Raw genomic sequence first — 22,528 nt, 5'->3', positions numbered from 1 at the left:
GTGGGAAGCCACCGCAGGCCAACACTGTCGTGAGGACGCACCAAAGAACGCGGGAGGCCTTGAGTGTGAGCAGGGCTGCCGCTAGGCATTGATTGTTCGTGTTGAGATAGCGGTGGCTCGAAGCAATTTCCTGACCTGGCAGCCTCCAAGTAAATATTTACTGGACCTTACTGACCTTTACTGACCTTTGAGACTGTCTGTCTGCTATGTGCCTGCCTGAGGGCAAGATGTGTATCTAAAACGGAATAAAAAGCGGACAAGGCCAGGACTCAGTGTGCCTCTTCAGGAAAGAGGCTCCAAAAGTAGCATTTTCATTTGTGCGTCGGCTCCTCCTTCAGATCCTGAACCTGGCCATGCAGGTCACGGCAGCATGGGCTTCTGAAGCATTGGGAAGCTGTTAAGAATGCAAGGGCAGCCTGGCCAGCATGGCTCAATGGTTGAATGTCGACATATGAACCAGAAGGTCACGGTTCGATTCCTGGTCAGGGCACATGCCCAGGTTGCAGGCTCAATCCCCCTGGCGTGGGGTGTGCAGGAGGCAGCCGATCAATGATTCTCTCTCATCATAGATGTTTCTCTCTCTCTCTCTCTCTCTCTCTCTCTCTCTCTCTCTCCATTCCTCTCTGAAATCAGTAAAAATATTTTTTTACAAAAGAAAACAATGGCAGATACAATTTTTCCAAAATTTCTAATTTTGAAAAATTCTCAGATTTTATCATTGGCAACAAATGTAATCAATTGTTTTCCTTGAAGTGATAGGCTCACTTTGTCCATTTTTGAGAAAACATCTGCCATATACCTATGCCTCAAGATTCATAGTTTGTCTGTTGGTTGTTCTGTGGCAGGCAGTTAGACGGACATGAGCAGAGCAAGGGCAATGGGTCAGGTTCAGAAGGTCCCCAGGGCAGAAAGCCCCCCCCCCCCCCCCAGCAAAGGGCAAACTGGGAAAACAAGGACCTTGCCCCCAGGGTAACCTTTCCTTCCCTAACATATCAAGGGTCATGCAGTTCAGAATCTCCCCTGACCTTTCCTCCCGGGCCCATTACTAGTCATGCGGGTTAGACCCCCTGAGAGGGGAAATGAGCAAGGGGGCGGGAGAATAGCCCTTAAGCATTAACCCCCAGGACAATGAGGTTCTGAACTGTATCAAATATATCTAGGCCTCAATTGTGTTTCAGCTCCAGGCCCAGAAAAGCAGCAAAACCAGAGAGGTGATGTCTGGACCAGCTGAATTGATTAATGACTCCCTACCATGGGGTGGACCCATCAGTGGAGGCCACAACCCTAAAAGGACAGACCTGGCAAGCTGATGAGTATTCTACCGAGACCCTCCCCTGGGGCCTCCCCTAAGTCCACTGCCCTTAAAAGCTCTGAGGGTGGAGGACCCCTCGCCCTCTCCCTCTCGGGAGCAGGTCTGTGCCTTTCCTGTGCTCCACTTCTTCCCCCAAGCACATTACCTTTACATTTCTCTCCTTCTGTTAAGCTCCAAGGGCCCTTCCTTTGCCTCTGTAACTTGCTTCCTGAGCCCATTTCTTCTATCACTAGCTGCTTCTACCTCTGTGACTTTCTAAATAAAGGTTCTCTTACAGTTTGAGTCTTGGCTCTGAATTCTTTCTTAGCCAGAACTCAAGTACCAAGGTTGCTGAACCAAGGTCCAGTCTGTCTGACCACACCGATCTAACACCTGGTGCCGTTTTTGCCGCTGCCAACAGTCTTTCCAGTAAAAATGGCATCCCACATCCAAAAGAGTGGCTAGTTCCGTTCAGAATTCAAACAGCTGCACAGTTGCTTTCCCACTAGACAACCACCACACTTTGGTACATGGCATATGTTCTTGGGTGTATTTATTTCATCGCCCATAATATCAAAAACACATGTTCGCAGGGTTAGACAGCAGAGGGCCTAGGCCCAGGACACCACAGATGCTAGATGGCCAGAAGAAATGCCAGACAAGGTGACATCAAAAATGTTACCACCCCTCCACTCCCTACTTCAAAACACTGCAGTAGGTGATTTTATCTTCTAACTGCCTGCTTCTTTGCAGATGTTGAAACTACTAATTGAATGCAGTGGATCAAGGTGTGAATGCTATATAACCTCTCCCGGCCGTAATCTGCCGCCTTGGCCCTCACGGCACAGGGGCAAAGAGAGTTACTGAGCAACCTGACTGAAGAAGGAAATAGCTGGGCCCTGACCCTCCACAAGCCGGCTTGTCCCCAGCTTATAAAGCAACTCAACAACCCCCGGTCAGAGCGCATACAAGAATCACCCAATGAATGCATAAGTAAGTGGAACAACAGAAATCTATTTTCTCTCTCCCCCCTCCCTTCTCTCTTTCTAAAAATCAATCAATCAATCAATAAAAATAAAAGCACCCTAACAGAGCCTCTCAGAGAGCAAGTTCAGATTCTAGAAAAGAGAAAAACAACATGCCAACCATACTCTTAGCACAGGGGTTACCATATGTGTATGTTTCTACCATCTCCCTTAGGTTTAAGTTTTTTTAATGTTACCAATATGTGCTGGGTAGGGTTGGTTTCATTATTATCTTCACAACAAACTTGCAGAGTAGCTAACAATGTCCCCCTTGGACAGATGGGAACACTGAGGTCCAGGGAGTCAAGCCACACAACTGGTGAGAGGATAAAGCTGAGGTTGAGATCCTGGCTGCTTTGGGTTCAAAGTCAGTGTCTTTCCATGATATCACACTGCCTTCCGGATGAAATATCTTTGCCTGATACTTGCTCATATATTGTTCTCTTGTGAGACTTTACCATGTTACTATGTCTTTCATCATTGTAATTATTATGACGGCTTGACATTCCAAGGAGTGAAGCCATTATTATGTAATCAATCATTTTCCCATTGCTGAAAATTTTAGGATTATTAATAAAGCTATGGTGAATATAAGAAAAATTATTTTAATGAGATGACCTGGAAGGAAGTAAATCCAGAAATAAAAATTATGAAATTAAGATGTGCTTTAAGGTGATTTTCATATTAATTAAAATCATTAATTTATCTTACTTAACAAAACAAGTATTTTTTCTCACAACAAATTAACAACAGCACCAACAAAAGTGAATAATTTGAGCTCATTTACATCTTTTATTCATTACTAGAAATGAATTATTAATCAGATAAGATTTAAACTGAAACCACATAAACACTCTGTGGTCCAGGCCTTTAAAACTAATGGTAATCTGCTCTTCTACTGCTCATATTCATCCTACAAACTGTAGTTCTTTTTTAAGACTATTTTAAATCATATATGAAAAAACAAGAGCTAGCAAAAAATAGATCAGATATAGTCCAGACAACTCAGCAATTTAACTAATGAAAGTGATACCAAAGATCAATTTCCTAAGAAAGCAGGCTAGCTTTCTTGGTAGATCTCAAAATGTTCAAGAAGTAGCACAAAATAACACCCCTTCTTTTTAAAATAAATAAATAAAAGCTGTTTATCTTATTGCTCATTCCTTAACCTGAAGAAAAAGACTGTTTATAGCCTTGTGTAAACACCATTAAAATGACAATAAAGGCATATACCTCCAGGAACAAATAGAATGGGCAACAGAAACTGGTAAGTCGGCTAATATATAACTATTTTAGCAGAACTGACACTTTTTCACAGATTTCAGGCCTTCTCATACATCCCTCCCCCCCCCCTTTTATTTTTGCTTTAAAAAGTACATGAATTTTTGCTAATTATGAAAAAACTCAATACTCTGGGTATTCGCTAGAGTATATAGAACACTGTTCTTCTCTTACTACATCTGAAGTTTGCATCGATTCTCTTTCATAAGCCAGATCCTGTTACTGACTCATAGCTAAGCTATAGTCCTTTACCTAAGAATTGTTCTTAAATCAGATATTCCCCATACTGAGCTTACTAAACTAATCATAGAATTCCATACATTTATTCATTTTAAATTATACTTGTTTTATAAAGGGCTTTAGATATCTTGGATACTAATGCTTTCAGATATAAACACACACACCACAAACTGTTCCCCTTTATCCCTTTCCCCCTCACTGCCTCAGTTCCAGCTGTAGGAACAGGCCCCTCCTACCTCAGCAATTTTGCAATTGCTCTTCCTTTTACCTGGGAGGTTCTTTATTTAGATACCATGTGGCTTATTCCTTACAACTCCAGGTTTTTGCTCTCAGTGAATGATTCACTGACCACCCAATTTATAACAGAAACCTTACACATTCCAATACTCCTGCCTTTCCCTTCTGTAAACCTGTTTTGTTTTTCTCTATAGGATTTATCACCACCATAACATTTATTTTGTTTGTCTGAATGGCCTCACTAGATTGTAAACTCCATGAGATTAGCAATTTTGTCTATTTTGTTTTGATGTTGTATTTCCATGGCTAGCACATAGTAGGTGTTCAATAAATGCTTGTTGAAAGAAAGAATACCCTCTAGCAACCAGTGTCAGGAACTAGATGTCTAGATAGGTGACCTAGACACTTTCCTCTAAGAACCACATAGAGAAATGACTTTGTGAAAGTTAAGTGTCATTCCATTTTGATGTTTTAACTCAATTAAAAATAGCGGCATTAAATATTCACATAGCCCCGACCGGTGGTTAAGTGGTTAGAGTGTCAGCTGGCACATCAAAGGGTCTTGGGGTTTGATTCCTGGTCAAGGGCACGTACCTGAGTTGCAGGTTCGATCCTGGCCCCCATCAGGGCACGTTTATAAAACAAGTATAATTTAAACTCTCTCGCTCTCTTTACTTTTACCTCTTTCTTGTCTTAAGCCTTGATGCCATCACTTTACTTGCAGAAAGGATTAGTTCCTAAATACTCCACAGGAGAAAGCAAAGAAACATGGAAACATTGAGGTATTCAGCCCCTACATTTATGTACAGTCTTCCCTCAAAAAGTTGATAAAATCCACACCCCTCCACCAGGAATTAAAGAAGGGAGATATAGCCTTCTTCTTCCCCCACTTAAGGAAACGCTTGAACCAAAATTAAAGAAGGAATAAACAAGCTATCCCCAAGAACCTATTCATGGATAGCGAAAAAAGGAGAGCCTTTCTTAAGAATTGTCAAAGACAAATGATTCCTGACCTTACACCATTTTGGGGGCTCCAGGCAGCGCTAAAGCAGATCATGACGTTGTTAGATTTATATTAATACTAGAGGCCCCATTGATAGGGTCCCTAGTGGCTGCTGGCTGCCGGCCAGGTACTCCCCCCGCCCCCCCCCCCCGCTGCCCCGCCCCCTGGTCGAACTCCCGATGGAGGGGACAATTTGCATCCTACGCTTTTATTATATAGGAGGATGCTGCTCTCAGAAATTGAACAAGACATCAAGACATGTACAGTATGCAGATATAAAACAGAGAATGACTTCTCCATACAAAAAAAAATTAATACTCATAGATTTATGAACTGGGGTTTTCCGGTCCATTTCCTTCATTGAAAGACAGAGTACTAGTGAGCATAAATCATTTCTGAAGTTCATCCAGATATTAGTAGTAAAATATACTATAAATCAGATTACCTGGCTCTCACTTCCGTATTCTTTCATTAAATCAAGCTCCTCTCTAAACGGAGTGTTCCTCTGACAGGGAATTGAATCATTCTATAGCATCTGCGTTTAAATTATTACATCACCAGGAAGGAAAAAAAACCTAATTTCCCAATATTATTCCTAAATTAGCTGTGGTGAGTCTGGATGTTATTTTATCCTTTCATTAGTAACTGAAATTTAAAGAGAAAAAACAATTTCACTATTAATTATATAGGATGTTCCAAAAAATGCATACACATACTTTGAATAAAGGCAGTGTTTATTAAAATACATTTTCAAAATTGAGCTACCAGCTGTTAAAGTGTATATACATTTTTGGGGGGACACCCAGTTATATTTTGTCATAAACAGAAAACTGCCATTTGAACTATAGTGTTCTGGGTCTAAGCATAGATTCTGGTGTTCAGAAATGAAAAAAAAATGATAATGCAGTCTCTTTATGCAACAATTCAATAAGACTTAAAGCTAAGAAAAGGTTAAACTCAGCATTAAACAAACATGTTGTAATCTATTTTGGCCAAAACAAGGTATTTTCCCTTATTCACGTAACCATTACTCAGTGAGCCAGCAACCAGTTACAAAGAGCCTTCTTGGTGGTCCAAGGACGCCCTCTATCTGAGTACTGAAAAAATTCAAATGTAAATGAAATACTTTCTAAATCGGATGCTTTTTCAATAAATTCTTACTCAACAATTCTACAAAATTGATCCTCTCTTTAATCACTACTAGCAGATAATCAGAAAAAACAAATGTCGTGCTATTTGTTACAAGAGCACTAGTAACGGTCAAGTCTACATTCCTATAATTTACCTAGGAATTTGGAAAGGAAACCCATGCTATTTCTCCAGAACTTATTCCATATTATTCAATAAAATGATTGGTGTGAATCACCTAGGTAAGTATATTGATCTCTTTGTTTGTTCTGTGCATGTGAAACTCTATGCTTTATTTAACATGCCATTGTGGCAGTTTGCCCAGTAATGAGTTTCACCAACATTAAATATTTATTGGGTATCTTCTGTGTGCAGGGCACTGCACTAGTGAAAAGGATGGGTGGGAAAGAAACAAAAACACCACATTCTTTCTCCTCAAAGAAGTAACAATGTACTTTCTAAAAAATAGGAAAACAATCTATACAAAGAAACATGGTAAAATGCCCACTGAAAAAGATGTGCTTTTCTCTCTCTGCTATTTTCTGTCACCCTCGTGAAAATTATTCAACTTCTTGGAACTCCTGTAATATGGAGGTAATACTCACCTCGAAGGAAAGTTACAAAAGTTAACTGAGATATTCGTCAAGGGAAAACAATCTTATACTGAAGTCCAAATTACAGGTAAGAAAACTGAAGTCCAAATTACAGGTAAGAAAAACCAAAAACCCAGTGACAGGTGAGTGGAGGTGAATTTTCAAATATCAGTAACTTAAAGAATTCACAGGTGTTTAATTTTTCATTAGCATTGGGGTTTTCTGTTTTCTATAATATATGAACATTTTAAATGAATAACGTGCCATGGTAGCAGTTTACCCAGTAATGAGTTTCACCAACATTAAATATTTATTGGGTATCTTCTGTGTAGATTTAGATTTTTTCTCGTTTGCATCCATTTAAAGAGTCATATTTTCATTTTACTATAAATTCTCTTTCAAAACCAATCTCAAAAAAAAAAAAAAAAAAGCCCAATGGTAAGTTTTACTTGGTAATAAAACTTACTCCAAGTTTTACTTGGAGAAAATAAACACCTTCTTCACAATCTCAGAGTGACAAAAATCTATATTTCAAGTGGCTTCTAATTTGCCTTAAAGGATTTGAAAATTGTGTATAACGTTTTATAAAGCAATCTTTTAAAAACATTATATATATATCTATATATATATCTATATCTATATATATATATAGATATATATACTGATTTCAGAGAGGAAGGGAGGAGAGAGAGAGAGAAACATGAATGAGAACCATTGACTGGCTGCCTCCTGCAGGCCCCACACTGGGATCAAGCCCCCATCCTGTGCCCAGACCAGAAATCAAACCGGGACCTCCTGGGTCATAGGTCGTCATTCGACCCCTGAGCCACACCAGCAGGGCACGTTTTATTTTTTTTTTTTTTTTTTTTTTTTTTTTTTTTTTTTTTTTTTTTTTTTAATGAGAACTATTACTATTCTTTGGGAAATTTCAATGTTTAGAATATCTAGCAAAACGGACTAGCCCTAACTAAACCAAATGCAAACATTTGAAAGAAAAGTACTGAAAAAAAGCTGACTTTAGAGGGAATGCCCAGTTTGCTGGTTGCCAAAGACCAGGTTTAGGACAGCATTTGCCCTGATGAATTCACTAGTCTAGGAAGTGGTTTTCTGCTTTTGTTAGCACATTAAAAATGGACCACTCTTGCAGTGGTAGCCTCACATTAGAAAGCTCACACGCAATTAATTTGTGCATCAGGAGGGAAATGGATTGACCCACAATGAGAGAAATTCAGTGATCACACTGCTTGCACCACGCCCATATATCTACCCTGTTGGCAGAACTACATGGAAAACCAAAGTTCCATCCAAAGACTGCTTAGGCATCATAATTTCTGAGCAAGGAGAGATGACAGGATGATTCAAATCTTAAGGCCATCTGCTTCAGATAGGTGAATGAGTCAAAATCCTCAATGGGCATATACGGCTTCCGAGAATCTGTAGTACCTGAATCGAAATGCTTTCGCATTCATTGCTTTTGGTTTTATAATCTCTGGCACATATTGCTTTACCTTTTAAAAAATTATGTTAATCCCCTCAAATAGTCCTTTACCAGGAATCATTTTCTCTACTATACATCTTGGCTCCAGACCTTATATGTTGGCTTTCTACATTAACACTGTTTTGACACTCATTCCTAAGGTTGTTGAGAACACTTCGCTGTCGCTCTTTGGTGCCTAAGTGGCAGCATGGTAGTGTGGCTAGGACACAGATCTGGAGCCTGACTTCCCCTGCTGGCTGTGTGACTCTGAGCCTCTGTTTTAGTCCTGTTCTAAAATGGGAAGGTGCTGGGGTCCAGCCCCAGCAGGTCCAGGGGTCCCCAAAGGTGTGGACGGAGTTGGCGAAGAAGGAATGACATGGAAACTGGTTTCAGTTCATCAGCATAGAGAGATTCTCCCTCCAGGATCTCCAGCGAAGTTCTGGTTAGGAACTCCAACCAAGTTCTGGTCAGGATCTCCAACCAAGTTCTGGTGCCATGTTCTCTCGCTAGGTTCTCCAGCCAGGTTCTCCAGGTTCTTCCGTCAGGTTCGGTCACCATGTTCTGTCTAGGTTTTCCAGCCAAGATCTGTAGCCAGGTTCTGTCCAGGATCTTTTGCCATGTTCTCTCGATAGGTTCTGTCTCTAGGTTCTCTGTCTAGGTTCTTCAGTGAAGTTCTGTAGCCAGGTTCTGTCCAGGATCTTTTGCCATGTTCTCTGGCTAGGTTCTGGTTAGGATCTGACAAGGACCTGATGAGGACCTGATGAGGAGCTGATGAGGAGCTGATCCAGCAGGGCACGTTTTATAAAGTCATGTTAACAGCCAGGTTAATGTCAACGTGCTCTGGATCTAGTTTTAATTGCATACTTCTTACAATTCAATGAAAGGATGACTGATTTGGTCATTTTGAACCAACCTATTGATTACACTGACCCCGACAAACACTGGTCATGGTTTTGGTGAAGACATGTACAAGCATTTATAGTCGCTGATTTCTCGCAGTTGTTTCTTGCTACCTCTCCCGATTTCACAATTCCCCCGTTTAGGTGCGGGGAACTAACATTTACCCTCCTTAGGGACAAACGGTGCGGAGAGGATACCTGCGGGATAGAAACACGAATGCGGGTTTTGTGACGTTGATGGCTTTAAGATTTATTTTGCTGTCAGGTTTTTGTCGTTTCTTAAGTCTAAATGTGTGGGTTTTCCTTTAAAATCACAACGCTACTTCCTTCTAGCCCGGGGATCCGGCCGGGATCCGCGGCGCAGGGCCCGCTCACCCCCCGCAGCGGGAGCCGCGGCGTCCAATCGCCCCGCGGGCGGACCCGGGGTCGCTCAGGGCTCGGCTGCGCGCGCGAGTGGCGAGTCCCCGCGGCCGACGCCAGGGCAGACCCTCCTGGGAGATGAGGCCTCCCGCAAACCACCCCGAAAGGGCGTCCCCTTTGTTCATTCATTCATTCATTCATTCAACGAGCATTCGTTCCACTTCAGCTGCTCTCGGTCCTCGGAACCCCAATCCGGGCCTCACTTGGCTGGGGCACTGTCCTCGCCCCAAGGACCCCGTGACGCTGAGATCCGCCACCATTTAGCAAGCGCCGCGTGGGATTTACCGAGCGCCGTCCCTCCGAGTCCCGAGCAGCCGGGAGCACAACGCCATCTCCCTTCCCCTCGCCCTTCACTGCCACCCAAGACAGCGTTCGGAGGTGGCCTTATGCCAAGTGCCCTCACCCCGCGAGGCGCCACCCCCTCCCCCCACCCCCCGGCAGCAGGAGGGGCTCAGGCCGCGGCCCGGACGCCCGCGGTTTGCGAGTCCAGGTCTCCCACACCCGCAGGCTGCAGGGGGGTCAACAGCCCCGTCAGGGCCGGGCGGCCCCAGCGTCTCCGCCGGGCTTTTCCGCGGGGCGCGCAGGCCCGGGGCTCCCGACCGCGCGGCGGAACTACAAGTCCCAGCAGCGCGGCTGCCCGGACTTCCGGAAGCCGAGGCTGGGCGGGGAGGAAGCGGCGGAGACCTGGCCGAGAAGCCGGGGGTGCATGTAGCCAGAAGAAAAGGGGGCGGGAAGGGCTGTGGGGCTCACCTGTCAGTTCGCCACCATGAACGTGGTTCTGGCTGTGAAGCAGTACATTTCCAAAATGATAGAGGACAGCGGGCCGGGCATGAAAGTGCTGCTCATGGATAAAGAGACGGTGAGTTTGCTTCTGCTCAGGGTTCGTGCGGGAATCCTCCCTCCCTGACGATAGCCGGTCACATTCCACTGGGGGATTTGGTATTCAATTAAAGATTTTTAAAGGAGGGTCGGTTCTGTACGGAATTGAAAGGTTGTATTCAGCTTGCCCAGTCGGTTTTCAGACTAAATGGCTTTAACCACTGCCAGAGATTTTTTTTTTCTCTTTGGGGTGATCCTGTTATTTCTACTCAACACTGTGTTTTTATTTTTATTTTATTTTTTAATATATTTTTAATGATTTCAGAGAAGAAGGGAGAGGGAGAGAGAGATAGAAACATCAATGATGAGAGAGAATCATTGTTAGGCTGCCCCCTGCACACCCCCTACTGGGGATCAAGCCCGCAACCCAGGCGTGTGCCCTTGACTGGAATCGAACCGGGACCCTTTGTCCGCAGGCGGATGCTCTATCCGCTGAGCCAAACCAGCTAGGGCAACACTGTGTTTTTAAAGTAAAGATGTTGGAGCTCAAGCTGAGATGACAGGTTATTTATTATTTGTTAATTGCAGATTTTTTTTTTAAACACCTCTTTAAGGTGATAGAAAAATGGAGGGGGGCATGTATGGATTGTCCACATTTACAGAGAGCATTATGGTACATTACATACATGTTTGGATGCTCAGTAAATATTATTACATATGTTAGTACTTAAGGTATCCAGTTAAATAGTAATGGAAAAAAAAAAGTTTAAGCCTTATGGTATTGTTGCTTGTTTTTATTATTCTGGACCATCATAATATTAGTAATTATTTTTTCTTTACAGACTGGTATAGTGAGTATGGTATACACACAATCAGAGATTCTTCAGAAGGAAGTGTACCTTTTTGAACGCATTGATTCTGCGAATCGGGAGGTCATGAAACACCTGAAAGCAATTTGTTTTCTTCGACCTACGAAGGTACTACATACTGAACTGCCATCTGCCCAGGCAAATACAGAACGCTATGATCTCAAGGCATTAAGAAGGCAAAATAAATTTGTATTATCATTTGTGGCATCGTAATTATCTGGTTTATCAGAGTTAAAATCTTGACTCTCCTCCTTCCCATATCTCAGTTTACTCCTTACAGCCAGTGTTTTCCTTCAAAATGTCTTTTAGGTTCTCAGCTACTTTCAAAGCTACTACCCTCACAGAGACCCACATCACTTTATTCCTGGATTAACCTCCTCTCACTAAGTAGCATTGCCACTTAATCTTATATACTTATGTCAATGTTTTGAGTTTTTATCATTTTCTTCACATCTATGCTCAGAAACCTGTAATGGCTCAATTTTACTTCCATGATTAAATCTATATTTAGTAGCCTAGTCTTCAAAGCACTCCTTTAACTGGTCTCGTCTGCCCTTAGGTATCCAAACTCCAGTGTCCCACCTCTGCTCCTCCACTATAGACCCTAGGCCTTTGTATCATCCCTCTGTACTCTCATTTCTCTTCTCTGGCCTCATTAGAGATTCTTTAGCCTTCCATCAGTCTTTGTCCAACATCTAAATCTTGCTTAAGTCCTCCTTTAAAAACCCTTAACTGTTTCAATCTTATTTTGTATACTCTCTTACTTTATATTCCTGTTCTTCAATATACTCTTTTGCCATGCTTGTACATTATGTATTTTCCAAAATACAAATCTGATCGTGTTCTCCCCACTTGGAAACCTTGAATGACTTCTCATTACTTTTACAATAAAGACAAAACTCCTTAATTGTGGTCTGCAAGATCCCGTGTGGTCTAGTTCCTATCATTTCTACAGCCTCATTTCAAACCATTCCCCCTTCTGCTCTTAGTCACACTAATGTTTCAGTACACTATATTCCATCATGCCACAGGACCTTTGCACAGGCTCTTTCTCTGTTGGGAACTTCTTCACTGCAAGCAAAACTTCCCTGGCCTTGCTGACCAGGTCAACCCCCCTTGTTATAAGCATTACAGCACCATCTTCCTCTCCCTATTATTTGTCATGGTTGAAGTATTATATTTTCTGTCTGATTAATATCTATCTCACCTACCAACAGTAAGCTTCATGAGAATAGAGATGGGTCTGTTTGGTCACACTATTATGTCTCCAATGCCTGCCACATAGTGTATACTCAATAAGCCATTCCTGAATTAATGAATACTGTGTTATAATAGTTTCCAGTTGTTTCACATTTGTAAATCTTAGTCATAACATTCAGGTTGTGAGAAGGATCTTAGAGATCACCTAGTGCATCATTTCCTAACATTTTTATTGGAGAACCTCTTTCACATACACACACACACACACATATATATGTGAGAGTATATGAATGTATATATATGTATATAGTCTCTCATACTCAATATATGTTCTTAAAAGCAAATTTTCCTTAAGATTCCATTATAAGGTTACTTTTTAAGATATTTTTAATCTAAATGATAATTTTCAAAATATTTTTTCCGCTTAACAAGCAATGTGCGTTGCTTACATTACTTTTAATTCTGTAAGGAAACTGGTTTTTTTAACATTCAAAAATGATATTTTATGTATAGTTTGGGGACCAAATTTATACTGAAATTTAACCCTGTGTTATAATATCAAAAATAGATAAGACCTGCATTATAATTTATATAACGGGAATTCTAATGTTTTGACCATATAAAAATCAATTGTTTTACTTCTAAATTTCATATTTTACTTTAAAATAATGTAATTATAAAAAGGGTCTTAGCCTACTATTTGCAAATACTTCCCAAACATTGAAACTGTGCAGTCTTAGGTCCCAATAAGTTAAAAGCCAAATATAATTAGTTATATTTTATCTTGACGATGGGTTTTAAAAGGTCTAGACATGTTTTGATATTCTATAACAGGGGTCCTCAAACTTTTTAAACTGGGGGCCAGTTCACTGTCCCTCAGACCGTTGGAGGGCCGGACTATAGTTTTAAAAAAAACTATGAACAAATTCCTATACACACTGCATATATCTTATTTTGAAGTAAAAAAACAAAATGGGAACAAATACAATATTTGTATTTGCATGTGGCCTGCGGGCCATAGTTTGAGGACCCCTGCACTAGACTCTCAGTAAATACTTAAATAAATCAATAGATGATGTTTATTAGCTTTTCACTGAAGCAATTTTCATATTTTATTTGTTTGTTATTTTCTAGGAGAATGTGGATTATCTGATTCAGGAGCTCCGAAGACCCAAATACAGTATATATTTTATTTGTAAGTATGTTATTTCACCTATTCAATCATATAACTATATCCTAGCTAGAATGCTCTGTTGGTCTCTTTGTATCATCAATAAGTTAATTGAATCTTTCACTAAAAAAGTCTGTTTTTTTTAATGTTCTTTCAAAATTTAAAAGTCTTATAACATTCTATTTCAGAAAGCTAAATGTGATTTCCATTCACCATTAATTGCTTGGGTAAAAAAAAATTTGTTTAACTTTGCCTTTTAAAATTCTTTGTAAGGCAAGAAGTCATAAGGACTAGTAGCTAATTTTCACAAAGTGTATTCTTATTCCTGTTTTACACTTTTATGAACTGAGGCATAGAAGCTAATTTGTTTACTTGGAGAGAGGATATACTTGAGTTTGTTGGAAAGGCAGAGATTTACTTTACATACCAGATAAAAACATTTCACTTCTCGTTGCTAATTTATGTAGTACTTTAAGTACAAGTCATCAGGTAGATATCTCTTATGTGCCTAACTTTGGTGGTGGTGGGTGGGGCCAGGGATAGAGAAGTAGAGGCCTGGAAACAAACTAGTTTTGTGGTTACTATATCGTTATACAGATTTGATTTTTTTTTAATGTAATACATTCTGCTTTGGCAGTTACATCGATTCTCCTCTAGATGTCGTTACTGATCTTTATAGTTTATTATAGTTTATTTGTGCCATTTCTAAAACCAAGGACAAAACTTAACACTCAGTATGTAGGGCATTTGAGAAGTTGAAGACTTTGGAGTTTTAGGGTTTGGGCAAACTTTTTGACTCGAGGGCCACAATGGGTTCTTAAACTGGACCAGAGGGCCGGAACAAAAGCGTGGATGGAGTGTTTGTGTGAACTAATATAAATTCAAAGTAAACATCATTACATAAAAGGGTACGGTCTTTTTTTTTTTTAGTTTTATTCATTTCAAACGGGCCGTATCCGGCCCGCGGGCCGTAGTTTGCCCACGGCTGGTTTAGACTATAGTCTGTGATATACATACTTTCTTTAGCATATACTACAATTTAACAATGGTACCAAAAACTAACATTTGTGATAAGAGTTTGTATTTTATAAAGAACTTTCTTATATATTATTTCATTTGGCCCTTAAAACAACCTCTAGAGGTAAAAATAGGTAATTTTATTAGTTTCAGTGTTCCTATTTTTGTTTTGGTTGGTTGGTTTTTACTAATAGTCACAGGTTTCCTTTTTTTAAAAAATATATATTTATTCATTTCAGAGAAAAAGGGAGAGGAGAGAGAGAGATAGAAACATAAATGATGAGAATGAATCATTGACCAGCTGCCTCCTGCACGCCCCCTACTGGGGACCCAGCTTGCAACCCAGGAATGTGCTCTTGATCAGAATTGAACCCAGGACCTTCAGTCCACAGGCTGATGCTCTATCCACTGAGCCAAACCACATAGGGCACGGGTTTTCTTTTTTAATGAAACATTTTATTTTGAGAGAACTGTAGATTCACAGCCTCTATAATAAAAGGCTAATATGCAAATTGACCAAAAGGTGGAACAACTGGTCACTATGATGCGCACTGACCACCAGGGGGCAGACACTCAATGCAGGAGCTGCCCCCTGGTGGTTGGTGTGCTCCCACAGAGGGAGCACTGCTCAGCCAGAAGCCAGGCTCACGGCTGGTGAGCTCAGTGGCGGTTATAGGAGCCTCTCCCACCTCCGCAGCAGCGCCTCCCGAGGGCTCCCGGATTGCAAGAGGGCGCAGGCCGGCCTGAGGAACCCCCTCCACCACTGGGTGCATGAATTTCATGCACTGGGACTCTAGTATAGTTATAAGACTAATACAGAAATCCTGTATATCAGCCATGGGCAAACTACGGCCCGTTTGAAATGAATAAAACTAAAAAAAAAAAAAAAAAAAGACCGTACCTTTTTATGTAATGATGTTTACTTTGAATTTATATTAGTTCACACAAACACTCCATCCATGCTTTTGTTCCGGCCCTCCGGTCCAGTTTAAGAACCCATTGTGGCCCTCGAGTCAAAAAGTTTGCCCACCCCTGCTGTATATCCTTTGCCCACTTTCCCCCCATGTAGTATCTTAGGTAGCTATAATACAGTATCACATCCAGAATTTTGACATTGATACAGTCAGGATACAAAGCATTTCATCTCCATAAGGATCCCTTGTATTGTCCTTTTTTAGACACTTCCCTTCCGCTCAACCTCCTCATTAACCCCTGGAAACCACAATCTGTTCTCCATTTCTGTAATTTTGTCATTTCAAGAAGGTTAAGTGGAATCATATAGCATATAAACTTCAGGGATTGTTTTTTTCTTTTTTTACTCAGCGTAAGAGGTTAATTCAAGTTCCATCTATCAATAGTTTTTATTACTGAGTAGTATTCTGTCGTATAGATGTACCACAGTTTGTTTAACTATTCACTTCTTTTTTTTTTTTTTTAATATATTTTATTGATTTTTTACAGAGAGGAAGAGAGAGGAATAGAGAGTTAGAAACATCGATGAGAGAGAAACATCGATCAGCTGCCTCCTGCACACTCCCCACTGGGGATGTGCCCGCAACCAAGGTACATGCCCTTGACCGGAATCGAACCTGGGACTCTTCAGTCCGCAGGCCGACGCTCTATCCACCGAGCCAAACCAGTCAGGGCAACTATTCACTGTTTGAAGGACATTTGACTTATTTCCAGTTCTACAGAGAAAGCTCTTAAAAACATTTGTGTACATGTGTTTGTGCGAACATAAGTCTTCATTTCTCTGTAATAAATAATGAACCAGGAGAGCAATTGCTGAGTTACGTAGTAGTTGCATGTTTGATGTTTTAAGAAACTGCCACATGTTTTCTAGAGTAACTATACCATTTTACTTTTCCACCAGCTATGTACAGGTGATCCAGTTTCTTTGTATTCTCACAAGCATTTGGTGTTGTCCCTATTTTTTATTTTAGCCATTTGATAAATGTGTAGTCATTCCAGTATTTTTTAGTCTTATCACAAGCTAAATACTTGGGAAAGTGTAGATATTTTGTACTCAGTGATAGGTAGATGATAGATAGATAGGCACAGAGGCAGAGAGATTGATTCCCTGTGCTACCAAATTTAAATGTAAGTGAACATCTAACAGAATCACTCTTTTGCTGTGTCACTTAGCTAAAAATTGAATAGGTCATGAGGTAAAAGGTTCCTTTTTCCTCTAAAGAGAGTTCTTTGATGCAGCAATTCAGATTAATAATGAATAATAAATCTAATATTTACTTTTCTGGTTCTAAAGATTGATTTGAACTGTAAATCTATGAAGTAGAAGAAAAAAATTACATACATATATATTAAAGTGGTTAGCACTAAAGCCAATTGAAATTTCCTGGGTGAAGCAATCAATTTCACAATTTTCTTTAGTTATTTAGATTGAAATAAATGAAAATGTTTATATATAGTAATTTTATTTATTACAAACTTTCATCACAGTTTATTTTAGCACTTAGCTTGCCTTCTGCTCATTATTTTTTATAATTTTAATTTTCTATAATTTTATGTCTACTGAATAAATATCTTGTATAACAGGCTCCTTTCAAAGTATATATAAAAGTAGACAGATTAGTATAATAAATTCCAATGTACCCATCACTTAATTTCAATAATTATGGCGAATCTTGTTTTAGCCTTACTACCACCTACTCCCCCACCAATATAATTTTGAAGGAAATCTAATATATAATATGACTTTATCCATAATATTTCATTATGCATCTCTAAAAGACAAGGACTTGTTTTTAAAAACATTACTAGTATACCCACATAATAAAAAATTCTTTCTATTTTTTATTTTATTTTATTTTTTTTTACATATTTTATTGGTTTTTTACAGAGAGGAAGGGAGAGGGATAGAGAGTGAGAAACATCGATGAGAGAGAAACATTGATCAGCTGCCTCCTGCACATGTCCCACTGGGGATGTGCCCGCAACCAAGGTACATGCCCTTGACCGGAATCGAACCTGGGACCCTTCAGTCCGCAGGCTGATGCTCTATCCACTGAGCCAAACCGATGCTGGCTAATTTCTATTTTTTAAATATTCATTCAGTGTTCAAATTCTCTCATGTCTTGCCCCCTCCCCATCCCCCCATGGTTTGTTTTAATCAGGATCATAGTAAGGGTCCACACATTGCTATTGGTTGATAAACTGTTTAAGTTTCTTTGCTCTTTTCTTGGTTATCTCTCCTGTGCAATTTATTTATTGAAGAAACCAGGTTGTTCTGTTAAAGTTTCCTATAGCCTGGATCTTGCTGATTGTATCACCATGCAGTTGATTTATTTTTTAAAAAATATGTTTTATTGAGTTCAGAAAGGAAAGGAGAGGGAGAGAGAGAGAGAAACATCAATGACAAGAGAGAACCATTTATTGGCTGCCTCCTGCACGCCCCCACTGGAGATCCAGGCATGTGCCCTGACCAGGAATGGAACCATGACCTCTTGGTTCATAGGTCGATGCTCAACCACTGAGCCACGCGGGCCAGGCTCTTTGCAGTTTAAAATGCTCCTCTCTCCTCCAGTTTCTGTAAGTTGGTACCTGGATGTAGAGGTTTAATTAGACTCAGATTTTATTTCTTTTTGACAAGAATACTTCATAGGTAGTGTGGTGTACTTCCACTGATCGTCTCTTACTGTGATATTAGCAGTGGTTGATGCTCAATGCCTAGGTCCAACCATTGATTCATTAGGGGCTGATAAAAATATTGTTTTAATTCTGTCATATCATTATCATTCCTTCTTTATTTTTCAGCTGGAATATTTCTATAAAGAGAAATTTCTCCTCATCTACTATTTGGTTATCTGGTGGTACAGTTTATGTATAAAAGGATAAAAGCTTACTTCTTTCCCTTTTTTTATTACCATGTTACCCTTTCCTTCTATTTTCAGTATAAGACTTGGTTCCCTAGCATCCTCCAATGCTTATAATGGTGGTCCTTTTTTATTTTATTCTATATATTTTTATTTTTATTTATTTATTTTTATTTTTATTTTTTTAAATATATTTTATTGATTTTTTACAGAGAGGAAGGGAGAGAGAGATAGAGAGCTAGAAACATCGATGAGAGAGAAACATCGATCAGCTGCCTCCTGCACATCTACTGGGGATGTGCCCACAACCCAGGTACATGCCCTTGGCCGGAATCGAACCTGGGACTCTTCAGTCCGCAGGCCGACGCTCTATCCACTGAGCCAAACCGGTTTCGGCTATTTTTATTTTTTAAATATATTTTATTGATTTTTTTATAGAGAAGAAGGGAGAGAGATAGAGAGTTAGAAACATCGATGAGAGAGAAACATCGATCAGCTGCCTCCTGCACACTCCCTACTGGAGAATTGCCCGTAACTAAGGTACATGCCCCTGACCGGAATTGAACCTGGGACCTTTCAGTCCACAGGCCGATGCTCTATCCACTGAGCCAAACCAGCTATGGCACAATGGTGGTCCTTTTTTAAAAAAAAAATTACTATTATGAATCTATGGATTTAAACATCTTTGTGCTGCTCGTTTCAATTTGAAGTTGTTCAGCTTTGACATCTACTACAATGTGTACTAAACTTCCCTTATTCATTAGGCTTTAACTGTCAGGCCCATTTATGTCTAATTGCAGCAACTATGATCTTCTAGTCAATAACAACTTATATGTCTGTTTCAGATTTCAGTAATGTGATCAGCAAGAGTGATGTGAAGTCATTAGCTGAAGCTGATGAACAGGAAGTTGTGGCTGAGGTTCAGGTAACATATTGGTCCTCTAACTCGTCTCTTATATTGGCCCTTTTTACTAAAGATTTGAGTCTAAAAGTACGGAAAGTGCTGTCTCAAAAGAATGGAGGCTACTCATCAGACACAATCAATGTGCATTGCACCAGACTATACTTATATTTAGAAAGTTTGGAAGATATATCAAATTGGATGGGAACAGATTAAAGGAGTCAGTGGATCCCACTATTAGTAGGAAGAGTTTCACAGGGTTGGGGACAGAATCAAAATGTCCTATGATAGTTTTATGAGCCACCCTATAAGAATGTTCATCTAGCCCTAACCGGTTTGGCTCAGTAGTTGAGCATCGACCCAGAAACCAAGAGGTCATGGGTTTGATTCCTGGTCAGGGCATATACCCGGGTTGTGGGCTTGGTCCCCAGTAGGGGGCATGCAGAAGGCAGTTGGTTGATGATGCTCTCTCATCACAGATATTTCTCTCTCTCCCTTCCTCTCGAAAATCAATAAAAATATATTTTAAAAGAATGTTCATCTATTAGGACCAAGTTTAATTGGGATAGAATAGGAAGTAAAGGATGTGAATGGGGTTTGTTGAAGTTCTGTTTGTGGTTATCTTGCTTTGGGAATAATAAGCAGACATTTGTCATTAGGTTAAAATTTGGAAACTCCTAAATATTTATTCTACATGCTATCTAATACATCACATTAGAACATACCATGTTACCCTTCTTAAATAGTTTAGTGTTCTCCAATACATTTATCACAAACGTTTGAATACATTTATCAGCTAATTGCAGAATATTGTATTCAGGACCACAAATAAACAAGTTTTGGATATTCTAGATGAAAAATGAATAAAAAAGAATGACCTCTTTTGAATCATATTCTCTCATGAGAATGCACTGGAAAGCAAAGTTCTTTTTCCTTTGAGTGTAACATTGTATACCCTATAGCAATGTTTTATTTTTACTAATTGATAAGTCCAAAAGTCTCCAGGCATATAATATGTATACTTCTATAACTTTTGTGGGTTTTTTTTTAAGATTTATTATTGCTGCTGTTTTATAATTATTTTATTAATTTCCCCACATTGACTTTTTGTTAACTTTTCATTGATAAATTGTTCTATCTTTTACACTTACATTTCCTCAAATTTGACTATATCACATGTGAAAATATTGCTGCATGATACAGTTGGAGTTTATGGAATATGACTGGCTGATCTTGGTGCTTTATTTGCAGGAATTTTATGGTGATTACATTGCTGTGAATCCACATTTGTTTTCCCTCAATATTTTGGGTTGCTGCCAGGTATGGAAGGAAAGGATTTTTTTTTTTAGTTTATTTATTAGGAGGGAGTTAATTCAGCAAATAAGAAAAAATTTAAGTATTTTCTCTGAATATTTAAAAAGGGTCGAAATTGGGACCCAGCCCAGCTGTCCAGAACAACTCAAGGACTGACGGCTCTCCTTTTATCCCTGAAGAAATGCCCTATGATTCGTTATCAGCTTTCATCAGAGGCAGCAAAGAGACTTGCCGAATGTGTTAAGGTATGGCATTCCCTGGCCTGGTTCCAGAACATCAAGACCATTCATTTCCTCATCATATTTCAAAAACCAAAGGAATATTTATCTACAACCAAGGAGATGAGGTGTTAGGTTTATTGGCAAAGAAGTAGGTCTTTGTAATTCAAAACCAAAAGTAACAATGATGACAACAAAAAAGCGACAAATTAAAGTTAAAATTCTTAGGTGTAACCTAAGAAACATTTCCAAGCTATTTAACTTAATTTGATCCAATCAAATCACCTGTGAAATAGAGTTTCAAATTCTATCCTCTTAAATAGAATGTTATTAAACTTTATCAAGTTTTTTTTATGGAAGGCCATGAAGGTGCAAAGAACTTTTGTTAAATGTAGTTTTTATGTATGAATTTACTATTTATATCATTGCTATCTGCAGCTAATTGGTTGACCAAACTCTTTCTCACCCACAGCAAGTCATCACTAAAGAGTATGAACTATTTGAGTTCCGGCGGACTGAGGTTCCTCCATTGCTGCTTATTTTAGATCGCTGCGATGATGCCATCACCCCATTGCTAAACCAGGTGCAGAAACCTTTGTTAGCATAACATAAGGATAATTGCAAGTGCTGTTCATCAAAATGCAGATGTGGAAATGAACAGGATGGCCCATTTATTTGCCTCCTTATTTTCAGCTCTTGTTTTTGCCTTATATTTCTTGGTTTTTTGATATCACTATTCTTCTAGCCACAATAATCCTTGACTCTTTCTTCTGCCTCATCCTTCCTGTCCCTTTCTACCACCACCCCAACCCCGAATCAGGGCAACTTCTAGGTCCTATAGACTCTACTTTTCCAGTGTTTGTCTGCTCTTTTCCATTCTACTGCTGTTACCTTGATGTCGACCCAAATCATTCATGGGAATACTGAAATAGTCACCTACTTAATCCCCACTTTACATTTCATCCCACTCTAATATATTTCACAGACACAATCTTGTTAAATTAATTTCCCCAAAGCACAGTTCTGATCCTGTTTACGGCTGGCTTAGAAATCTTCATTGGTTCCCATTTGCCTACTGAGTTAAATACAGACGCCTGATCTTGACATCCAAGAGCCTTCACAATATGGGCCCAACCTTGTACAAAACCTACAGCTCATGACTGTGCAGATATGCCACGCATGGTTTCCTGCCATCATTTTATTCATGTTGTGACCCATCTTAGCTCTGGAATGTTTGGAATACCTTGTCTTCCCAACTTCACCTATCAGAGTTCTTCTCTTTAAAAATCACTCGAAACATCTTGAAGCCTTTTTTCTTTTAGTCAGACATGTCCTTTTTTCCCTAAGATTTCTGGCAACTTTGTGTGTCTCATGTGTCTCGCGCTGCACTCACCATGCTGAACCTTTGTTTTCACACTCTCCTAGGTTACATATTCCTTCAAGGCAGACTGTCTTGCCAGTGTTTGCTCTAATGCAAGTACAAGCACAGAGCCTTGCACACAGTAGATGCTTTTTTAATAGTGACTTTGAATTTGTAGGGAAAGGCACGGTCTATATTTCAGTTCCTTCCCAGCTTATAGGTAATAATGTTA

At 39.7% G+C, this 22,528-nt stretch overlaps 1 protein-coding gene and 1 long non-coding RNA gene across 2 annotated transcripts in view; both read left to right on the top strand.

The window, feature by feature from the left end:
• LOC138995936 (uncharacterized) overlaps positions 1-7,128 on the top strand; it is a 29,323-nt gene extending 22,195 nt beyond the window's left edge. The window contains exons 2-3 of the long non-coding RNA XR_011468699.1: positions 2,045-2,284; positions 6,800-7,128. This is a non-coding gene — a long non-coding RNA (uncharacterized lncRNA). The remainder of the gene's footprint in view (positions 1-2,044; positions 2,285-6,799) is intronic.
• Positions 7,129-10,284: 3,156 nt separating this feature from the next.
• VPS45 (vacuolar protein sorting 45 homolog) overlaps positions 10,285-22,528 on the top strand; it is a 46,631-nt gene continuing 34,387 nt past the window's right edge. Inside the window, exons 1-7 of the mRNA XM_070396948.1 lie at positions 10,285-10,453; positions 11,256-11,390; positions 13,617-13,677; positions 19,349-19,428; positions 20,656-20,724; positions 20,826-20,963; positions 21,409-21,519. Of these exons, the coding sequence (XP_070253049.1) occupies positions 10,361-10,453; positions 11,256-11,390; positions 13,617-13,677; positions 19,349-19,428; positions 20,656-20,724; positions 20,826-20,963; positions 21,409-21,519 (687 nt within the window). The 5' untranslated portion in view covers positions 10,285-10,360. The remainder of the gene's footprint in view (positions 10,454-11,255; positions 11,391-13,616; positions 13,678-19,348; positions 19,429-20,655; positions 20,725-20,825; positions 20,964-21,408; positions 21,520-22,528) is intronic.

The sequence above is a fragment of the Myotis yumanensis genome, unplaced genomic scaffold, assembly GCF_028538775.1.
Source record: "Myotis yumanensis isolate MYYU_CA2020_CCGP unplaced genomic scaffold, mMyoYum1.0.hap1 SCAF_17, whole genome shotgun sequence".
NCBI lineage: Eukaryota > Metazoa > Chordata > Mammalia > Chiroptera > Vespertilionidae > Myotis > Myotis yumanensis.
This window is presented reverse-complemented; position numbering and strand designations above follow the sequence as displayed.